The 19,744-nt window shown below is 47.5% G+C and overlaps 1 protein-coding gene across 15 annotated transcripts in view; it reads right to left on the bottom strand.

Moving 5' to 3' along the window:
• LOC106995771 (protein FAM153B) overlaps positions 1-19,744 on the bottom strand; it is a 39,858-nt gene that overhangs the window by 15,610 nt on the left and 4,504 nt on the right. For 5 of the 15 annotated variants that reach the window (XM_077937558.1, XM_077937556.1, XM_077937557.1 and 2 more), the window contains 8 exons: positions 17,704-17,807; positions 8,655-8,789; positions 7,017-7,072; positions 6,001-6,025; positions 3,960-4,030; positions 3,503-3,533; positions 1,317-1,387; positions 831-855 (listed from right to left, as the gene is read on the bottom strand). In XM_077937558.1, coding sequence (XP_077793684.1) covers positions 831-855; positions 1,317-1,387; positions 3,503-3,533; positions 3,960-4,030; positions 6,001-6,025; positions 7,017-7,072; positions 8,655-8,789; positions 17,704-17,807 — 518 coding nt within the window. Of the gene's footprint in view, positions 1-830; positions 856-1,316; positions 1,388-3,502; positions 3,534-3,959; positions 4,031-6,000; positions 6,026-7,016; positions 8,790-13,542; positions 15,048-17,703; positions 17,808-18,164; positions 19,665-19,744 lie in introns of those variants that run through there. The other 10 variants (XM_077937561.1, XM_077937562.1, XM_077937566.1 and 7 more) reach the window with 7 other exon arrangements.

Below are 19,744 nucleotides of genomic sequence, written 5' to 3'. Positions count from 1 at the left end.
GCTTAGAATGTCTATACGCTAGCAAACTTCCACATGCACACCTAGGTGCTCAAAGTCTGCAGACTGATGAGTTATACTAGGGCTGTGAGATCAATACAGGAGAGTAGCCCATAGAATCAACCTTCCACCCACTCCTGATTTCCCATTTCCCTCCTCTACAGAGAAAGCCAGACGTTGAGAAATTCATCCCTGCCCAACCAGTATCTGATGACTGGGGATATTAAACTTAACTTCAGACAACTGTGGTGGAGAATGAATGGGCTGATTTATGTAAAGTGTGCAGGGTGATGGAATAGTTTAAAAAAAAAACAAATTAATCCTTATGTTGTGCTTTGATCATGCACAAAAAATCCCAAAGACACAATCACCACCCACAGACTCTCTCCTCCACACCTCCCAAACCTTGTGCACACCACCCTCTTTCCCGTACGGGACACCACTTCCTGCAGAGACTACAGAAAGATGGTGAAAATTCTGTACCGAAGTCTTACTGTTTTTTATACCAAACTGCCTAAAACCTCATTTCTGTTAGGAAGCTCCAGAGAAATTCTCCACCAAATGCATGGTAAAAAGTGCCATTGTTCTGAAAAAATAAGGTATTTCCTTAGCAAAAAAGTAATTCCTGGAGCGTGAGGGGCAAGTCGAGGGAGAGTGTTAGTATAAATACGTAATGCATGCTGAGCAGTAAACCTAGATGACGTGTTGATAGGTGCTGCAAACCACCACAACACATTTATACCTATGTAACAAACGTGCCATTCTACACATGCATCCCAGACTTCCAAGTAAAATAAAAACAATTTTTAAAAAAGCTATCCCAGAATACATACCTTCTGTCTCTACGTCAATGCTCTTCTGCAATTAGAGAAAAGAAAAACATTATAAGAGTCAGACCACACTGTGTCCTGTGTGCACAGATCTCTACTGCACTTGTTGACATTAGAAAACCCAATGGAAATAGTGAAGACAGTCAACACAACGTCCCCAAATAAAGCCTAGAGGACACATGCAAAGGCCTAAGATTTTTGTGCCCGATTTTCAAGTTTATTTTCACTGCATGTTCACCATTCTTTACAAGAAGAAAGAACTTCCATGGAAAATGCTTACTGCCATAGAGTTTTTAGGTGAACCTGTCACCTACAAATGTCATCTTGAATTCATTCTTCTGGGTAATAAAGTCTCATTTTCAGCTGCCCACAAAGAAATTCCGTAAGTCATCCATAAGGTACATGGAAAGATTATCATATCTTACCTCAATTTATATGGAAACCAAGAGAAACAAAATTCCCACCTCAGATAAACAAAAAAGACTTTACCTCAAAAGAGCCTAGTAACATCTCAGATAGTATCTTGAGTGGATGCTCACACAACAAGTCTTCGTCACGCTCTAGGAAACACGGAGTCATTGTCAGCATGTTGGGTGCACTGAAGGAACCCGTCAGGGAGACTCGGGTGCTAAAAACACGGGGCTGGCACATGTAGACAAGGGGGGTTAACTGCAAAAACGGAACTCTTGCCAGAACATCCTCCTTGGTGATGAAGAAAGGTCAGTGAGACCATCAGGAAAGCCATGAAAGACAGAGCCTTGGCAGCACAGACACGCACTGCCGATGCCGTGGCAGTGTCTCATCCTTCCCCTACGCATTTAGAGGCCTGGGAAATTTCCACTTTCCTGTTGAAATGTGACAATGTCATTTGTCTTTCCTGGGTCTACATATGCTTCTCCTTCACTTTCCATCCCTTTTACTGAACTTGAGACATTATTGTGGCAAAACATATACAAAATTTATTATTGTAATCATTCCGTGCTCACTTCAGGAAAAGACATGAGCAGAACCGCAGGAGCAGAGAAGAGAAAACCTCACTGTTTGAGGAGCCCACACTCTTCTCCCCTGACCCTGGATGAGAATCCACGCAGGCTCCTGGGTAAGCGTGGGAACCCAGAGACTACAGAAAAAGAGCAGAAAGCCTTTACAACATGTGCTAGATTTCAGAACAGGAATGCTGGCTTCAGAACATCACTGGGGCCCAAGATGGGCTGCCCAGGACTGAGCTCTGAGATGAGAAGGAATGAGGAGGACACAGTCCGTGCCCTCCCGTGACCTGCCATGGCCAGGATTCCTCCACCTATGAGTAGGAGACAACAGACTTTTGGACTGATGATTGCAAGGCTGTCTCAGAGATACAGAGAAACTGATGTCTTATGGGTCACATGGGAAAGTAGAAAGGACAACCTAACACCAGGGCAGCCCCTCTCCCTTTGTTGGGCTCAGCCTGCCTTAGAGCAGGGTCTCCTCACCTCCTCTGACACCAGCACTGGGCAGCTGCTCAGCCTGGGAGCTGAGGCTTCCCTCCAGTAAAACGGAACTCTGGGCCAGGCCACTCTTGGCCAATAATAGCTACACAAGGACCAGCTGTCCAGAGACTCCCAGAAGCTGTTCTTTGTCCCAGCCACAGGGAGATCAAGCATGCCTACTACTCTGTGTCTGACCTGACTCGCAATCCGTCCCTGCTGATCATGTCCTCTCTGGGCTAAGTTGAACATTACAGGAACTCACTCCTGTTCTCTGTCTCTCACTAATCTCTGGTGGTGCCATTGCCCTCAATACACAGGAAGATGGAGAAGACTAGAAACAAGGAAGGCGCTCCTATGACCAGGCTCGTAGGAAGACGGCCAATGTTCAGGCCAGCCATGAAGTCGGAGCTCAACGCCTCCTTCAGATGAGGCGTGAACATTCCTGCCCCGCCCAGGTGATGATGTGGAACTGACTCTCCTGATGTTGCACCTCGGCGTCCCCCATGGCTTTGCTGCCCTCATGCCTTCCTTCTGCTCCTCCAAATCATGTTCCTCTGCAGACCCAGGCCGAGGCTATAGCCTGCTCTCTCCCTCATAGAGCCCAGTGGGCAGCTGCCTGTGAATTCTTAGGGCCTCAATGTTGGTAACACAGATTTCTACCTTTAATCACTCAGCAGGAAGCCCCCGAGTACCACACAGAAACTGTATTCTAGAGATTAAACATGACTAGGAGAATTGGGTTATGAAGAGATAAGTTTCTGAGGTTAGCGAGGGACATTTTAAAATCACACCAGCCTGATTGTTTTAAAATGTGGGATAAGTATTGACACCTACACAGCAATTAAATTCAATATATACACGTAAGTTTCCACCAAACGCATACTCCAAGAAAAAACACAGGCTGTACTTTGGTTCAGGTTATATTCCTATTGACCAAAACCAAATGCATTCACTTGTTTTGCAAAAGCCTTCAGAAACAAGCAGCCAACCAACGTTTGTCCACGGTGGGTTCAATGGGGACATCCTGGAGCCTCTGCTGTACCACAGTCACATTTGTCTTTGCCCACCTCGTAATGCATGAGTCACCCTCCATCCTCCTAGGAAGGCAAGTGCTCGCCCTGCCACTCACACCTTAGGGCAAACAGCGCCACCTTCACAACACGAGGATCTCAAACCTCAACAAAGAGGTGACCCCAGAATACGTACTCTTTGCCAGTGTGGTTGGGTCCACCCGCATCTAGAGAAAAAGAAAACACTATGAGGGTCAGACCATGCTGTCTCTTGCATGCATAGGTCTTTTCTTAACTTGACACTAAAAAAACCGATGGAAAATAGTGGTTGAGACAATGGCCCCAATATCTAGAAGACATTCATTGTAAGGCACAAGATTTTTCTGCAAGATTTTCCAATGTTTTTGTTTGACAATTCCAAATACTTCTCAAGAAGAAGGCATTTCTCTTGAGGAAAATGCCTGCTGACATACAGTTTGCAAATGTGGATGCCATCTGAAATCATTTTTTTTGGTGATAATGAACTCTGACATTTGCCCACCAAGAAATTCTGTAAGTCACCTATAATGTACATGGTAAGATGTATACATCTTAACTCAACTGAAACAGAGAGAAATAAAATTTCCATTTTAGAGGAAAAAAGAAGAATTTACCATGTGAACCCCTGAGGCTTCCTCCGAGGATGTCTGTCCTGGCACATCCTCCTCCTGATGTTCCTTGTCACCTGGGAAACAGAGTCACTATAAGCACATGAGCTCCACTGACTGAATCCCTCAGGTGGTCTTGGAGTTGTGGACCCGGGGCTGGTGTGTGTGGAAAGGTGTGTTCACAGCACAGGCTCAGCCTCTGCCGGTCCATCCTCCATGGTGGTGAGGGAAGGCAAATGGTGAAGGACGGCATCAGGATGGCCACAGAAGACAGGGCCTTGGTCCTCTAGCTAAGGCAACGTCTTGCACATGAACTAACCCCTCTGAAACCGGTTACACCACACAGTGTTTCCCTATAGGGCTCCTCCTTCCTAATCTGACCTGAGCTAATTTGCCTTCCCTTCTTGATCCCCTTGAGATCATTTTCTTCGCAGGATCCACATGTCCTGTTGCTGTGTTTTTCATCGCTTCTAGAACAATTTTTTTTTTTTTTTTGAGACGGACTTTTTCTCTTCTTGACCAGGCTGGAGTGTAATGGTGTGATCTCGGCTCACTGCAACATCAGCCTCCCAGGTTCAAGCGATTCTCCTGCCTCAGCCTCCAGAGTAGCTAGGATTACAGGCATGCGCCACTATGTCCAGCTAATTCTGTATTTTTAGTAGAGACTGGGTTTCTCCATGTTGGTCAGGCTGGTCTTGAACTGCTGACCTCAAGTGATTCGACTGCTCTGGCCATCCAAAATGCCCGGCCAGAACATTTTGAACAAGATAAAAAGCAACATTTCTTCAAAGAAGAGATTTAATTCTAGCCAAAATGTTGTATGCATTCAGTAACCTTTTGTTTTAAAGAAGACTAAATCAAGATGAAAATACTGAATTATCCTACCATTTACAGATGACCCCTCCTTGGCCTGTGATGTTTGTCCTTCTGCTCTTCCTGTCAACGTGTGTGTGTCATGGGGTCCGCTGCTGCTCATGCTCACACTGGCCCCAGGACTGGGACAGCACTTCCTGGGGGGCAGCAGGCAGGGGTGCTGACCCTTTCTAACCCAGTTGTGCGGAAGATTCCAGGAGAGGAGATGGGCACCGGAATAACAGCCAACAGGCTCCTTGAAATTTTGTTAGGTCCTGTGTCTTAGGTATGTGTGATACTGAATTGGAACATTTCTAATGTTTGTGGTGACGATGTCATTAAATACAATAGAATGTCCCTGAATGTTCCTTGCTTTTGACCAGGAGGTGAGGAATACCCCATCACTTAAGACCAAATGCCTGGCAACTCTCTCTGTATGTTTCATAGTAACAACCGCACCAAAGTCCATTGTACAATGAACCTACTCAAACTCTGGGTCAGCTGACCATTGAGACCATTCTATTGTGGTACACAGTGCTTGAGATCTTTATAGGCCAACACACTTCCACATACACAGATGCTAAGGACTCTCTGACAGGGTGACAAGTTACACCAGGGCCACGTGATAACTTCAGACTAGTAGCCCACAGCATCAACCTTCCACCCATTCCCGAGTTCATCTATGCCATTTCCATTTAGGAGACCAAAAGCCTGAAAATTTATCTCTACATCATCTCCATGTGAGGACTGGGGATATTAAACTTAACCTTCCACTACAGCTGTGATGAGGAATGAATGGGTTGATTTTTGGAAAGTGCAGTGGTGATGAAATTTTGGGTTCAGAGTATCAATCTTTGTGTTGTGCTTTGCACATGGGAACATATTTTCTGGGGAAAAGCACACAAACTCGCAGAGATATTCACAATCACTCCACATTGACTCATTCCTCCATACTTCCCAACCCTGATGCCCAGCACACTCTTCTCTCCAAATGACACTGTGCCTTCCAGGCACTAGAGCCAATGGTCACATTTCTTGACCGGGTTCTTCACTTCTTAAGACAAAAGTGCTTGAATCACATTTCTGGCAGGAAGTTCAAACCAGAGTGGCTCTCCAGAAAAATGAGGCAAGAAAGTGTCACCTGTGTCAACACTAGAATTTTTCCTCAGCATAGGGGTGATCCCAGAATACGTACTCTTTGTCTGTGTGGCTTTGTCCACCTGCATTTAGAGAAAAATAAAACACTGTAAGGGTCAGACCATGCCGTGTCCTGTGTGCACAGGTTTTTCTTTTCTTTTTTTTTTTTTTTTTTTGCTGGAATCTTACTGTCACCCAGGCTGGAGTGCAGTGTCATGATCTTGGCTTATTGCAACCTCCGTCTCCTGGGCTCAACTGTTCCTGCTCCCTCAGCCTCCCCAGTAGCTGAGATTACAGTTGCCGGTCACCATGCCTGGCTAATTTTTGTATTTTTAGTAGAGATGGGGTTTCACCATACAGGTCTTGTCTTTACTGGTGATATTAGAAAAGCAGATGGGAGACAGTGGTTGAGGCAAGGGTCCCAAAATAAAGCCTAGAAGACACTTCTGGAAAGGCACAAGATTTTTATGCAAGACATTTAAGATTGTTTTGGTTGTATAGTCACAATGTTATAAGAAGAAAGCTTTTTCCCTAAAAAAATGTATTTCTACCATATAGTTCGTAACTGAAGGTGTCATCTAAGAATGCTATCTGAGATCATTTTTCTTTCTTTTTTTTTTTTTTTTTGAGATGGAGTCTCACTCTTGTCACCCAGGCTGGAGTGCAGTGGCGCAATTCCCGCTCACTGCAAGCTCCACCTCCCGGGTTCCCGCCATTCTCCTGCCTCAGCCTCCCGAGTAGCTGGGATCACAGGCGCCGCCACCACGCCTGGCTAATTTTTTGTATTTTTAGTAGAGACGGGGTTTTACCATGTTAGCCAGGACGGTCTCAGTCTCCTGACCTCGTGATCTGCCCGCCTCGGCTTCCCAAAGTGCTGGGATTCCAGGCTTGAGCCACTGCGCTCAACTGAGATCATTTCTTACCTGGTAATGAACGCTCACATTTTCCCACCAAAAAATTCTGTAAGTCATCTATATGATGTACACGGCAAGATTTTCATATCTCATTTCAAATAAAATAAAAAGAACCAAGAGCAACAAAATTTCCATCTTAGAAACATAAAGAAGAACTTACCATGTGAACGCCTGGGACATCCTCAGATGAAGGCTCCCGCGCCAGGTCCTCGTGATCTAGAAAACACAGAGTAGCTGTCAGCATGTTGGTTCCACAGAAGGAATCCCGTAGGCAGCGTTGGGTGCTGGGGACAGGGGGATGGCATGTGTAAAGGAGGTGAGTTAAGGGGAGAAACTTGGCTACCACTGGGATACCCTCCTTGGTGATAAGGAAAGGCAAATGAGACCATCAGGAAAGCCACAGAAGTCAGGGCCTGGTTCTCTGGCTCAGCCACCTCACCACTGTGAAATAGGCAGTGTTCACACAGGGCGACACACAGATGCACTGCTGATTCCATGACAGTGTCCCAACACACCTTATGTGTTTTTGAGGCCTGGTAAATTTCCTTTTGTTGTTCAAATGTTATAATGTCATTTATCTTTCCTGGATATACACATGCTCCTCCTGCACTTATCATTCATTTTAGTGGCTTTAAAATCAATATGTGGCCAAAATACATCATATTTATTATTTTAATAATCAAGTGCACACTTCAGGGTCATCAGTGCCATTCACACTTCTGTGCAGTTAAGTTAAACATAATCCAAATCCAGATGTCTTACTTTCCACCTTAAGAAACTAGAGAAAAAAGTGTAGTGTAATGTAAACCAGACAACCCCCCTCCCCCAAAACATAATAATATTTGCAGAAATCAATGTAATAGAAATAACAAAATAAACAAAGAAACTCAACAAAACCAAAAGCTGCTTCTTAGAAAAGATCAATAGAATTGGTAAACCTCCAACCAGGCTAATCACAAAGAAAATATATATTAACACTGTTCGATGAAACCAATGGGCTATTGTTCACTGATAAGAATTATTAAGCTGTTAAGCTTCAAAAAGATACAAAAGATCTTACATGTATATTGCTAAGTAAAATAAGTTAGTCACAAGCAGCTACATACGACATGATTCCAACTCTATGAAATTCTGGAAAAGGAAGCCTATAGAGGCAGTAAAATCATCCATGGTTGGCAGGAATTCTCAGAAAAGAAGAGAGGAATTAGTAGATGCAGCTCAGGTCATGTTTAGGATGTGAAATTATTCTGTCAGGGTGACAAAGGACATTGTGAGTTTGTCAGAACCCATAGACTGGACGACACGGAGTGAACCTTGATGCTCACCCCGGACTTCTGTTCATAAGAACGTGTCACTATTGGCTCAGCCATTGTTACAAGCGTTATCACACTCACGTAAGATGGGATCACAAAACTGAGGAAGGTGGGTATATGGAAATTTTCGGTACCACTTCCTTCACTTTTAGGTTACTTCCAAACAGTTTGAAGTGATGTCCATCACTTTACAAACCTGGCAACACTGTCTCAGAAAAAGATCCTTGTTAGTTAATGTTTAACAATCAGCAAAATGTCTACAATTTGCACTGAGATGTTCTTTACTATTAAAAGGAAACCAAACCGGGAATGGAAATACACCTTTACTGCTATAGTTGCAGCACTAGTGACTGACTTAATACATTTAAACACGTACACGTGAAACAAAGAATACAGTGTAGCAATTTTACAATTGTCTGAAATATGACAGGAAGAATCTAGAAATCCTATCGTGAATGAACTGAACGACTGAGTTTCCACGGTACCTTCCATTGGTATGACTCTAGGGCGCACACAGCTGGGACACCAGCGACGGAGGTTTCGCTTCTTACGCCTGCGGCGGCAGACGGAGGACTCCCTGGGCACCCCAGGACCCGCTCTTGGATCTTCAACAGAACATGCTGGGAAGTGAATTAAAATAAAGACAGCTGTTGATATCTTGCTGCAGAAGATCAGATAAATGAGTCATTATTTATTCACAGCTTACATGTTTGATCCCATTGTTCGTCATCTGCAGAGCAAAGTCCCCTGAATCTGAGTTTGGCTTCAGAAAGAACTTGCACTGTGGGTTGCACTTACAACGGGGCAGGCAAATGCCTGTATTGAGATGAGACGTTACAGAAAGGCAGATTGGACTGACCGAGAGCATAGGGTCTGGTGCAGAGAATCTGAGCTCGAGGACTTTTGAGAAGCTGCCAGAATCTGAGGGAGTTCTACAGACCCCTCTGGGCCTCCGATCCTTAGTCTGAATGTGGAAATGCTGATAATAGCCCATGTTATATTAAAAGGGTAAAAACAGCTAAACAGACCAAAAGCCTTAAGACGGGTGCTTCCTAAGTGCCATAGAGTGTTGAATTCAATTATTTCATGTCTGCAAGAACAAGTCAGGCCCTTGGTAGTGGTTAACAGAGAAGGCACTTGGGGGACTCCAGGGCAGTGGAGGGTAAAATTCTCTTCATTCTTGATATGTGTCTCATGCTTTAGAACTCGTGAAAAGTTTCTGTTCGAATTTCCTGTGGGGCCCACATCAGCTCAGAGAGATGGGCAGAGCAGGGGCTGCCACTCAGAGGTGACAGTTCAGGGAAGTGAAATGAAGAGATTTGAAGCAACCTGCCCAGAGTCCCAACACTGACCAATGATAGATCTGAGACAGGAATTTGGTTGATTTTCCGGGGACAGAGATCCCTGAACACCTGAGGCCTCTAAATCATGGCCCGGACCCTGGACCTGGAGCTCTTTCCACTCCCTTTCTCAATCCTCCTGCACCAACGGCTCTTCAGGAAGGTCGAGGTATTGGAAGAGGTGCTGAGTCCAGAAAAAGCTCAAATCATTAAACAAAACATAACTCCTGTCTCTAGGTTTTAACACCTGGGCTAAAATATGGCACTTTCCTGCAAACGAAGCCTCTCTGAGGAACAAATGCAAACGTCTGGTCATCCTACCCAGCGCCCGTATTGTCAGCTGTCTGGCAGTGAGCAGCCCTCCACGACCAACTGACCACACCAAGGGACCAAGTTCTGCTTGGCCCCCAAGCTGGTTCGGAACACAGGACATTCCAGACTAACTACCCTTGATGGCTGTGCCAAGAATGAACTTCCCTTCAACTGAATCACCCTCGACAAGCAGTTAGTGGGAATGAACTGAAAATGTGGCACCCCAGTTGAGTTTTCAGTGGTTTCTTCTGTATCTAGTCAATGGGAGAGTGTGTTAAAACAAAAAACAAACAAAACAAAACACAAAGGCCGGGCGCGGTGGCTCACGCCTACAATCCCAGCACTCTGGGAGGCCAAGGAGGGCAGATCACAAAGTCGGGAGTTCAAGACCAGCCTGGCCAATATTGTAAAACCCCGTCCCTACTAAAAATACAAAAATTAGCTGGGCATGGTGGCAGGAACCCAAATCCCAGCTACTCGGGAGGCTGAGGCAGGAGAATTGCAAGAACCTGGGATACGGAGGTTGCAGAGAGCGGAGATCATGCCACTGCAATCCAGCCTGGGTGACAGAACGAGACTCTCTCAAAATAAATAAATAAATAAATAAAATAACATAACATAAAAAGCCAGGCGCAGCAGCTCATGCCTGTAATCCCAGCACTTTGGGAGGCCACGGCAGGTAGATCAGGAGGTCAGGAGTTCAAGACCTGCCTCACCAACATGATGAAACCCTGTCTCTACTAAAAATACAAAAATTAGCCGGGCGTGGTGGTGGGCGCCTGTAGTCCCAGCTACTCAGGAGGCTGAGGCAGAAGAATTGCTTAAACCCAGGAGGGCGGAGGTTGCTGTGAGCCGCGATCATGCCACTGCACTCCAGCCTGGGCAACAGAGCAAGACTCTGTCAAAAAAAAAAAAAAAATTGGCGTGGGAAACAGAAATTTTTCTAGAGAAAAATATTTGAGGCAAAAACCTTGATAGAAGAATAAAAATCATAAATTGAGTAATAAAACTCTAAAACATATTTATAAACATGTGGACAAATAGGAGCTGGGGAAATTTTTTTAAAAATCAGAATGACATTTAACATATAGGAAAACTGGCCCATCTGAAGAAACCGCAGTCAGAAGATAGAAATGAACATACATACCCCTGAGGCAGCCACTGGAACTATTCCCCATCGTGAGGCCTGAGACAACTAAGCTGCTTTAACTGCCAACGTTCAGCTGCGAGAATGGCAGCGAAAATGAAGGCAAGACCTACATCGTCAGGTCACCTCAGCGACAGGTCACAGTAGAATTTTTGCAAGCATACGTGTCACAATATGGGGCCCAACTGCTGTGACCTAGACCAGTCCATGGTCACTTTGACAAGGGGTCACTTAGACTCCATGTTTTGTTTCAAAACCTGAATCCCAGACATACCGTATTATTCTATGTGAATGAAACAAACATTAAAAGAGGAAAAAGATCTGCCTCTCCAATATATTTCATAGCGAAAATTTCAGGGTGAAGAGGGGAAAAGCTAAAACACTGAGAGTAAAGGGAGAGTCTATGCTTGACCTGAAGTGCCATCCCTACCCATTTCTATTACTCCTGAGTCACCAGACAGTCCTAGGTTCAACAATTTTAAAGTATTTCCAAATTAAATTTAAAATGCAGTAGTGTAAGTTCAATTTTCAAGCCAAACGCTAAGAATATAATTCATACTAATTCTAAAAATCTCCCATCAGTTATGTATACTACACCTAGTTTTTCTCTGTAAGCAACTAACTTTGTATACTTACTAATTTCTGAATCTCTGAGTTTACTGAGGGATTTCTCTGACAATGTATATATCGAAGACTGGCTATTCATTGATACATGAAGAAAAAAGAAGCACTTAGGCCAGGTGCAGTGGCTCATGCCTGTAATCCCAGCAATTTGGGAGGCCAAGTCAGGTAGATCAGGAGGCCAGGAGTTCAAGACCTGCCTCGTCAACATGATGAAACCCTGTCTCTATTAAAAATACAAAACTTAGCCGGGCGTGGTGGTGGATGCCTGTAATTCCAGTTACTCAGGAGGCTGAGGCAGGAGAATCGCTTAAACCCAGGAGGGCGGAGGTTGCTGTGAGCCGCGATCATGCCACTGCACTCCAGCCTGGGCAACAGAGCAAGACTCTCAAAAAAACAAACAAAAAAAATTGGCATGGGAAACAAATTTTTTTAGAGAAAAATATTTAAGGCAAAAACCTCGATAGAAGAATAAAAGATACAAATTGAGTAATAAAATTCTAAAACATATTTATAAACATGTGGACAAATAAGAGCTGGGGAAATTTTTTAAAAAATCAGAATGACATTTAACATATAGGAAAACTGGCCCATCTGAAGAAACCGCAGTCAGAAGATAGAAATGAACATACATACCCCTGAGGCAACCACTGGAACTATTCCCCATCGTGAGGCCTGAGACAACTAAGCTGCTTTAACTGCCAACGTTCAGCTGCGAGAATGGCAGCGAAAATGAAGGCAAGACCTACATCGTCAGGTCACCTCAGCGACAGGTCACAGTAGAATTTTTGCAAGCATACGTGTCACAATATGGGGCCCAACTGCTGTGACCTAGACCAGTCCATGGTCACTTTGACAAGGGGTCACTTAGACTCCATGTTTTGTTTCAAAATCTGAATCCCAGACATACCGTATTATTCTATGTGAATGAAACAAACATTAAAAGAGGAAAAAGATCTGCCTCTACAATATATTTCATAGTGAACATTTCAGGGTGAAGATAAGAAAAGCTAATACATTGAGAATAAAGGCAGATTCCAGGCTAGATGTGAAATGCCTTCCCCACCCATTTCTACTATTCCTGAGTCACTAGAGAGTCCTAGCTTCAACAATTCTAAACTAGTTCCAAATTCAATTTAAAATGCATTAGTGTAAGTTCAATTTTAAAGCCAATCTCTAAGAATTCATAGTAATAAAAAAAGATACGAAATGATTCAGTACAAATTTCCATCACTGTTGATTCGTCACAAGTTTTAAGAACTATTAAATCAAATGGGTCATTGATGAGGAATAAAAACTGCATTAATATAGATGTTGCAATTTTTTCAGGGATTATCTAATTGACAGAGTGGTTAGCAGGATTTGGGAAGGAACACATATTACCTGTGTAAATGGAGAATTTTAATTCTCAACAACTGAAAATTGTGCAGGTGTGCACATATAAAGATACACATACATATGAGAGAGAGAAAACTTAGTTAAAAAACACTAGACCACAGATTTATATCTCTTAATGCTAAATTGGGACAGGCATTTTTAAAAACAGAATATATTAGGAACAATAAAAAGGAATGAGCCTAAGGCTTTCCTTACTGGTGTCACCTAAGTGTTCACAGTAAATGAAAATAAATGAGCCTTTTACCCTGGTAGCCAAAGCCCTTTTAAAAAGCTTTGTGGTGGTGTCACTGCTATATGATTGTTCAATTAATAAATCTGGTAAGATATGCAGAAACTTAACAGTTGTTACTTCCAGAGGCAGACGCTGGCAGGCCGCAGAAGAGGGAAAGACAAGTCCAGATGTCAGTGTGCAGTCTTCTGTGCCTTGTAAATGTTCTACTAGCATGTTATCCCCCAAAAATTAAACCCCCAAATGCTGGTAGAAAGCAAACACTTCAATCTGCTAATGCTTCACAGGGACAAGAATTCAGGCAGGACACAGAACAGAGAGCTTACTGGTGCTTGTTGATGTCTGGGGACTGCAGAGAAGTCTTATGGAGTGGGATTAAATTCACAGCAGGGGGTTGGAATCTTCTGGATGTGCCGTCATGCACAGGTCTGCAGAGGAACTTGGGCTTGGCTGGAGAACACACAGGACTTCCCTGGGCTTCCAAGCAGCAGGCAGTCTCAGGACACTCAAGAGCTTTGAATTGGTGGCCACGGGCTTCACTGGTGAGTGTCCCGAGTGAAGCAGGCAGACACTCATGGCGTTTCTAACATAATTGTGGAAGTTACACAACATCACTTCCACGTCATCTGCCAGTGAAAAGCAAGCACTAGTATCAAGTCTGATTAACCAGTGAGGGTGGGCAGAGACGCCACCTCTCAAAAGGAGAATAGCAAAGAAACTGCAAACGTGTTAAAAGCCACGTGCATATTCCAGCTTAAAAATCTCCAGTGCAGAGATACCTCTCAGATATGTGAGACAGGGCCTGTCACTCTTTGGCACCGGCCAAGAGTAAGCTAAGTGTGGGTTTCACTTATGCATCAGCCACTGTGAGTTGATTGACAAGTGAATACAAACATTCAGGGAAACTAACCAAAGCGCGTTACAGGGTAACAGGTAACGAAAGGTGGTGTAGACCTGCTATGCTGCTCTACGAAGAAACCATTTCATCCACTCTGCTCACAACATCTATGCATTTGGAAATGGAGAGGAGACTTTCTTCCTCCACTTTAGATTCAGGGGTACATGTGCAGGCTTGTTACATGGGGAAACCGCGTGTTGCTGAGGCTTGGTATTGGACCTAATTAAACTAAAGAGCGTCTGCTCAGCAAAGAGACCTTATTTCTCATAAAAGGTTGCACACAGCCCACAAAGTGGCCATCCCGCAGGCTGGGAAGTGTGCCTCCCACCGAGGTAAGAGCCTGGCACGTGGAAGGAGGAAGAGTTGGGGCAGGAGCTTTACTCTGGACAAGCTGGCTAAACAAACTTTCAACAGGTTACAGGAGGAGCCAGGAATATTCATGACGGTGGTCCTGATGCACGTGTACCGACCAAACGTGTGTAACACACGACCCATGTTCACTTTGGGGTGAAGACAATCTGTAAATGTGTTACAATTAGGCTCTTTACCTCAAAAGGTCTTTTCAGGACACACAGGCACACAAGTGCACAGCCTCTGTAAACCGGCCACAATCAGTCCATCGTGGGTGGGCTCTTAATAAAAGAAAGTTACTAAAAACAATCTCCTGTCCCATCAGAGCTGTAGTTACGGCTGCTAGAACAGGGGTTGGGGGCCAGTTAGTCCGTGCCTGGTGCTGAGCTACCATGGTTTTAACAGTGCTTATTTAGCTGCTAGAGAAAAAGAAAACCCTGTGGCAATCAGAACAGTTTATTCCTTAAGTCTTGCCTGGCACGGCCTTAGGTGCTGTTTGTAATTTGGTACCTCGCTGTCACAAAGCTTCCGTTCTGTCAGTCGTATGATCTCTACTGCAGCAGGCAGGCTGGGCGGCTGCGTCTAAACATAAAAGGAAGGGGCATAACATGGCATCAGATCGCCCAGCCCGTCATGGCCCAATGCCCGGCACTGAGCGGTGAGGAGGAAAGGCCTGGAGCAGGCTGGACTGAGTGGTCCACAGGAGCCTCATTTTGGGAGCCAACTGCCTCAGTTCATGGCCCCACAGCCCAGCTGCACTCACTTACGAGTCAGTCCCTCCATCTGGAAACTCCGACAGCCTGTCCCGTTCCTAGTGCCCTCAGTTTAAGCATCTCTCTGTCAAGTTGTCCAGAAAACACTGGTCTCTGGAGATGCATGGACAGCCTAGTGCATACACTGGGCACTCAATAAATGCCAAGGGCAGCTACCTCCCTGGTGTCCAATGAGGACGACTGTCATGATCATGGCAGTGCAGCCTGAGTCCCAGACTTCAATTCCTTCTTCCCGAAATGTAGAGCAGGGGACCCAGGGTGGGGTGCAGGGCCCCTGCAGACTCCTCTCCTCCTGGGCCCCCAGCCGGGAGAGGGGTGGCCTGGAGGAGCCGCGGGAGGAGGAGCAGAGACGGGAGCTGGCCCTGGCCCTGAAGGTGCCACCATCTCTGCATCGTCCTATCTTCCTGGAGCTTCTTCCTACAAGATTTCGCCTGAGCCACCCACTGGAGAACACAGACATCTCTCCCCGCACTCTGTGCTGAGACACTGAGGCCCCGAATTTGCCTCTCACACTCATGTTGGAACTGTGACCAGGACCTGAGCCTCCTGACACCCTTAGAAGACACACAGCCCTCTGCCACGGGTGGGAAGGGGTCAGGGCATGGCTGAGGTTTCATCAGCGACTGGGCACTGGGGGAGCCAGCACCCCAAGGTGCACACAGGCCCGGTCTTCTGCTCTGAGGCGCCTGGCCCCGAGCAGTGCCACGGCACCACCCACACTTCCACACCCGCCAGCCCAGCTGCAGCAGCTTGGCCAAGATAACAGGCGCTCCTGCTCAAACCACATTTCCCAGCTTTTGCGGAGTTCATCACCAGCCTCGCTAGCAGTGACTTCCCACTTCCACGCAAAGGAAACTGCCAATGAGGTAACCATCCATTTTTTTTTCCTAGAGTGAGGCCTGGCTGGAAAAGAACAGGCCACCCCAGTGGCCTGTGAACGACCTTGTGAGGGTCACCAGGCCCCCTCAGCTGCAAGGCTCGAGCCCACCCCTGGCCAACTACATCATGCACTGGCCCTTGCCAGGGTGACGAGGCCAAGGCATCACCAGCTTTGACCTGGTGCCTCTGGCCTGGGCAACTGTCCCCTGTGCACTCAGCAAGGCACATGCTAATTTAACCCAATCTGTCAGCCCAGGTGCCTGGAGCTGAAATGGCCTGCCCACTTTTGCCCCGCCCCAGCCCCCTTTCAACATGAACCTTGAGAGTCTGTGGTGCATTCTTCAAGAGTGGGCGCACTCTGGGTGCTTCACCCACATCATGCACTTCATCAAAACCACTGTCAGAGGGGGGACCTGTTAGGATCCCCGTCTCCCAGAGGAGGAAACTGAGGCAGAGACAGGGTGGGTACCCCACCTGAGGACACACAGAGAATAAGCTAGGACAGAGCCTAGTGGCAGGTCCACGCTCCTCCACTCAGTGACAGGCATGCAGAGAAGCCAGGGCACCTTGAGCTGCCATCCCTGGGCCACTTACCCACCGGCTTGCGGCCCAGGCCAAAAACATCCCCATAAATAACCGTCCACAGCTGCCCTCAGCCTCCTCTAGAAGGCAGGTGCCCCAGAAGCTTCCTCACAAGCTCTTTGACGTTTCAGTGGCATGCGGGTGGCTGAGGAGCCCTGAAGCCAGGTGAAGGTCCGGGAAGGTGAGACGGGGATTTAGCTCAGGCAGTGCCCACCAGCAGGGACAGCACCGCCATGGGCGCCTGCTTGGGAGGAGCACCTCAGGTGGTTTCCCCGACGCTCAGTGCTCAAGGCCCCACACCCGTCCTTGCTGGACATAGAGAATTAACTGAGCTTCCAGGGGTCCCTGGAGCTTAGTGCCTGTGCACACCAGTGACGTGACACGGGACTTACAGCTGGGGATGGGTCAGGGCAGCCCTGGCCAAGCAGCTGCCACATGGGGCAACCCCTGCAGTGACAGTATCAGATGGGTCTCCACCTCCCCAGGGTAGCCCATGGGGCAGAGCTGGGCTCCTCTGAGACCCACTGCAGCTCTGGGGAAGGGAGGGGTCTGGACATATCCTCATCACAGACTAAGAGGAGCAATGGGGGTGAAGTGGCAGCCCAGGTCCCAGGTGGAGCTGCCTTGGACTCCAGAGCAGAATCCAAGGGGAGCTTGGGGGGTGAGCACAAAAAAGGCCTGAGGGTCTGCTAGGGTGGAGGGTGAAGGGAAGAGAGCTGGGAACCTCTAGAGCAGGTTCCAGCCCAGCACAGACTGGGGTTCAGACAAGCCCAGGACACAGCCAGGCAGCCCAGTGCTGGGGCACAAGTCACCCGCATCTGGACACTGCTATCCAACCTCAGAACCTCAACTTCAAGAGCAAAAAGGAATCCAAGCCCAAGGTGGGGTGGCTGTGCCAGGAAGGGTGGTAGTACCAAGTTTCCAATGATGCTGCCCCCATGTGTGACAACTCATGCCTCCCTCTGGGCCTCAGTTTCCCCATGTGTAAAATGAGAGGTTTGTACCTGATGCTGAGGCTCCTCTCAGCTGGGGTTCTGATGCCCTTTGAGCCCGTGTGATGTCTGCAGGATCATTCACCAAAGGAACTTCTGACCAGGGTCCAAGGAGCCTGTGGGCATGATAGAAATCAGGATGGGTCCTGGCCTAGGTGGCCCCCTGGGGGTGAGGGACAAGGGGCGAAAATAGGGCCAGAACCACAAGTGTCCTCCTAGGCCACTGACCACGAGGCAAGAAGATGTGAGCCTAGTCCAAAGGAGCGATTTCAGTGACAGGAAGGAGCAGACAAGCAAGGCAGAGCAGCCCATCCCGTGCCTCTGTACCCCTTTGTTGTATGCCACAGCTGGACACAAGGCCTGCCCCTGTTCCCAGCTGTGAATGGGGACAGGAACTCCTCCCCGGGAGCACAGAGTGTCTGCCTATGGATGCCAGTTCTCCCACCCCAGCCATCAGATTTGTGGGAACCCACCCCTGAGCTGGCCTCCAGAGCTGCCTGGGTGCAAGCACCACTCTCCCAGGAAAGTGGCTCAGGGCTGGCGGCATGTCATCTCCAGAGCTGCCTGGGTGCAAGCACCACTCTCCCAGGAAAGTGGCTCAGGGCTGGCGGCATGTCATCTCACCACAGCAGTTACAGCAACCAACTCACACCGGATCTGCCCGGTTATTATCAGAGTCTGGATGGAGGGGGAGCAAGAGAAGGCAGCCCTGCTTTCCCACGCAGCTGAGCCCTGCCTCATCATGGCGTTGGTCCCTGGCACCTTCCCCAACCCCCATCCTTTCCAAGGGGGTTCCTGAGCAGCCCCTTCTCACACAGGAGTGGTAACATCATTGCTTCCAGGATGTTTGCACTCAACGTGTCCTCGGGGTCAGGTCTTCTGACAACGTCCTCAGGGTACCTGAGGGTGTGGTGACTCAATGCCCACATTAGGACACAGATATACCCACGTCCTTCCCACCAGGGACCTGGGGCTCAGGTACTGACGGGGATGCCCCTGGATGAAGCTGCTTCTGAGAAACCCGGGTGCCGCTGTGACAGCGAAGTCAGCTCCACTGCAGGACGGGCCACCTGAGATGAAACCACTGCTCAGCAGCCCTGGGCGCAGATGTGACGTAAAGTCAGCCACACGACAGGAGACCCCTGAGACAGCCGGATCGAGGGCTCAGAAGGAAGCTTCTCCAAAGAGAGAGGCCACTGGCCGGCAAGCACAAGAGAAGATGCCCAGCCACACTGTCACCAGGGAAAGGCAAATCAAAGCCACAAAGAGATAGCACTGCGCACCCACTGGATGGCCAGGTGAGGCACACCAGAGAATAACACATGGTGCTGAGGACCCGATAAAGGAAGACCCTCTGCACCTCTGCTGGAAATGGAACGTCATTCAACCACCGTGGAAAACAGTTTGGCAGCCAATTTCATACCTGTGACCCCAAAGCACTGAAAGCAGGGACCTGGATATTTCTAACAAGAGTGTGCCCAGCAGCATTTTTCATGACCACCAAAGGGTGGGAAGCACCCAGGTGTCCATCCCGTGATGGACAATTCACCCCAACAGAAAGGGGGCCTGACACAGGCCACAGCAGGGAGGAACCCTAAAGATCTTATGCTGAGTGACAGAAGCCAGACAAAAGCCCATGCAGATGAAATGTCAAGAGGCCAAGCCACAGAGACGGAACTGCAGACTGGGGGTTATCAGGGTCCAGGGGAGGGGAGTGGCCAGCCACTGTTTAATGGGCATGGGGTTTCCTCTTGGGGTTATGGAAATGTCTTGGAACTATGTAGAGGTGATGGCTGTGCAAGGCTGAGAAAGGGCTAAATGCCACCAAATTTTTTAAAAGGTTAGTTTTACATTATGTGAATTTCATCTAAATAAAAAAAGAACCCATAATTATTTGACACACTTTTTCTCGCTCTCTGCAACCCAGCTGCTGGGCCCATCGCCAGCTCCTGCTGTTCACATGAGGACAAGGACAGAAGAGCCCACGGGCAGGAGCGTGTGCAGGCGAACCGCTCCCCCACGGCCCACCCCTGTGTCCTTTGTAATCCAAGCC

Source organism: Macaca mulatta, chromosome 6 (assembly GCF_049350105.2).
Source record: "Macaca mulatta isolate MMU2019108-1 chromosome 6, T2T-MMU8v2.0, whole genome shotgun sequence".
Lineage (NCBI taxonomy): Eukaryota > Metazoa > Chordata > Mammalia > Primates > Cercopithecidae > Macaca > Macaca mulatta.
The sequence above is the reverse complement of the archived record's forward strand: the minus strand, read 5'-3'. Positions and strand labels throughout refer to the sequence as shown.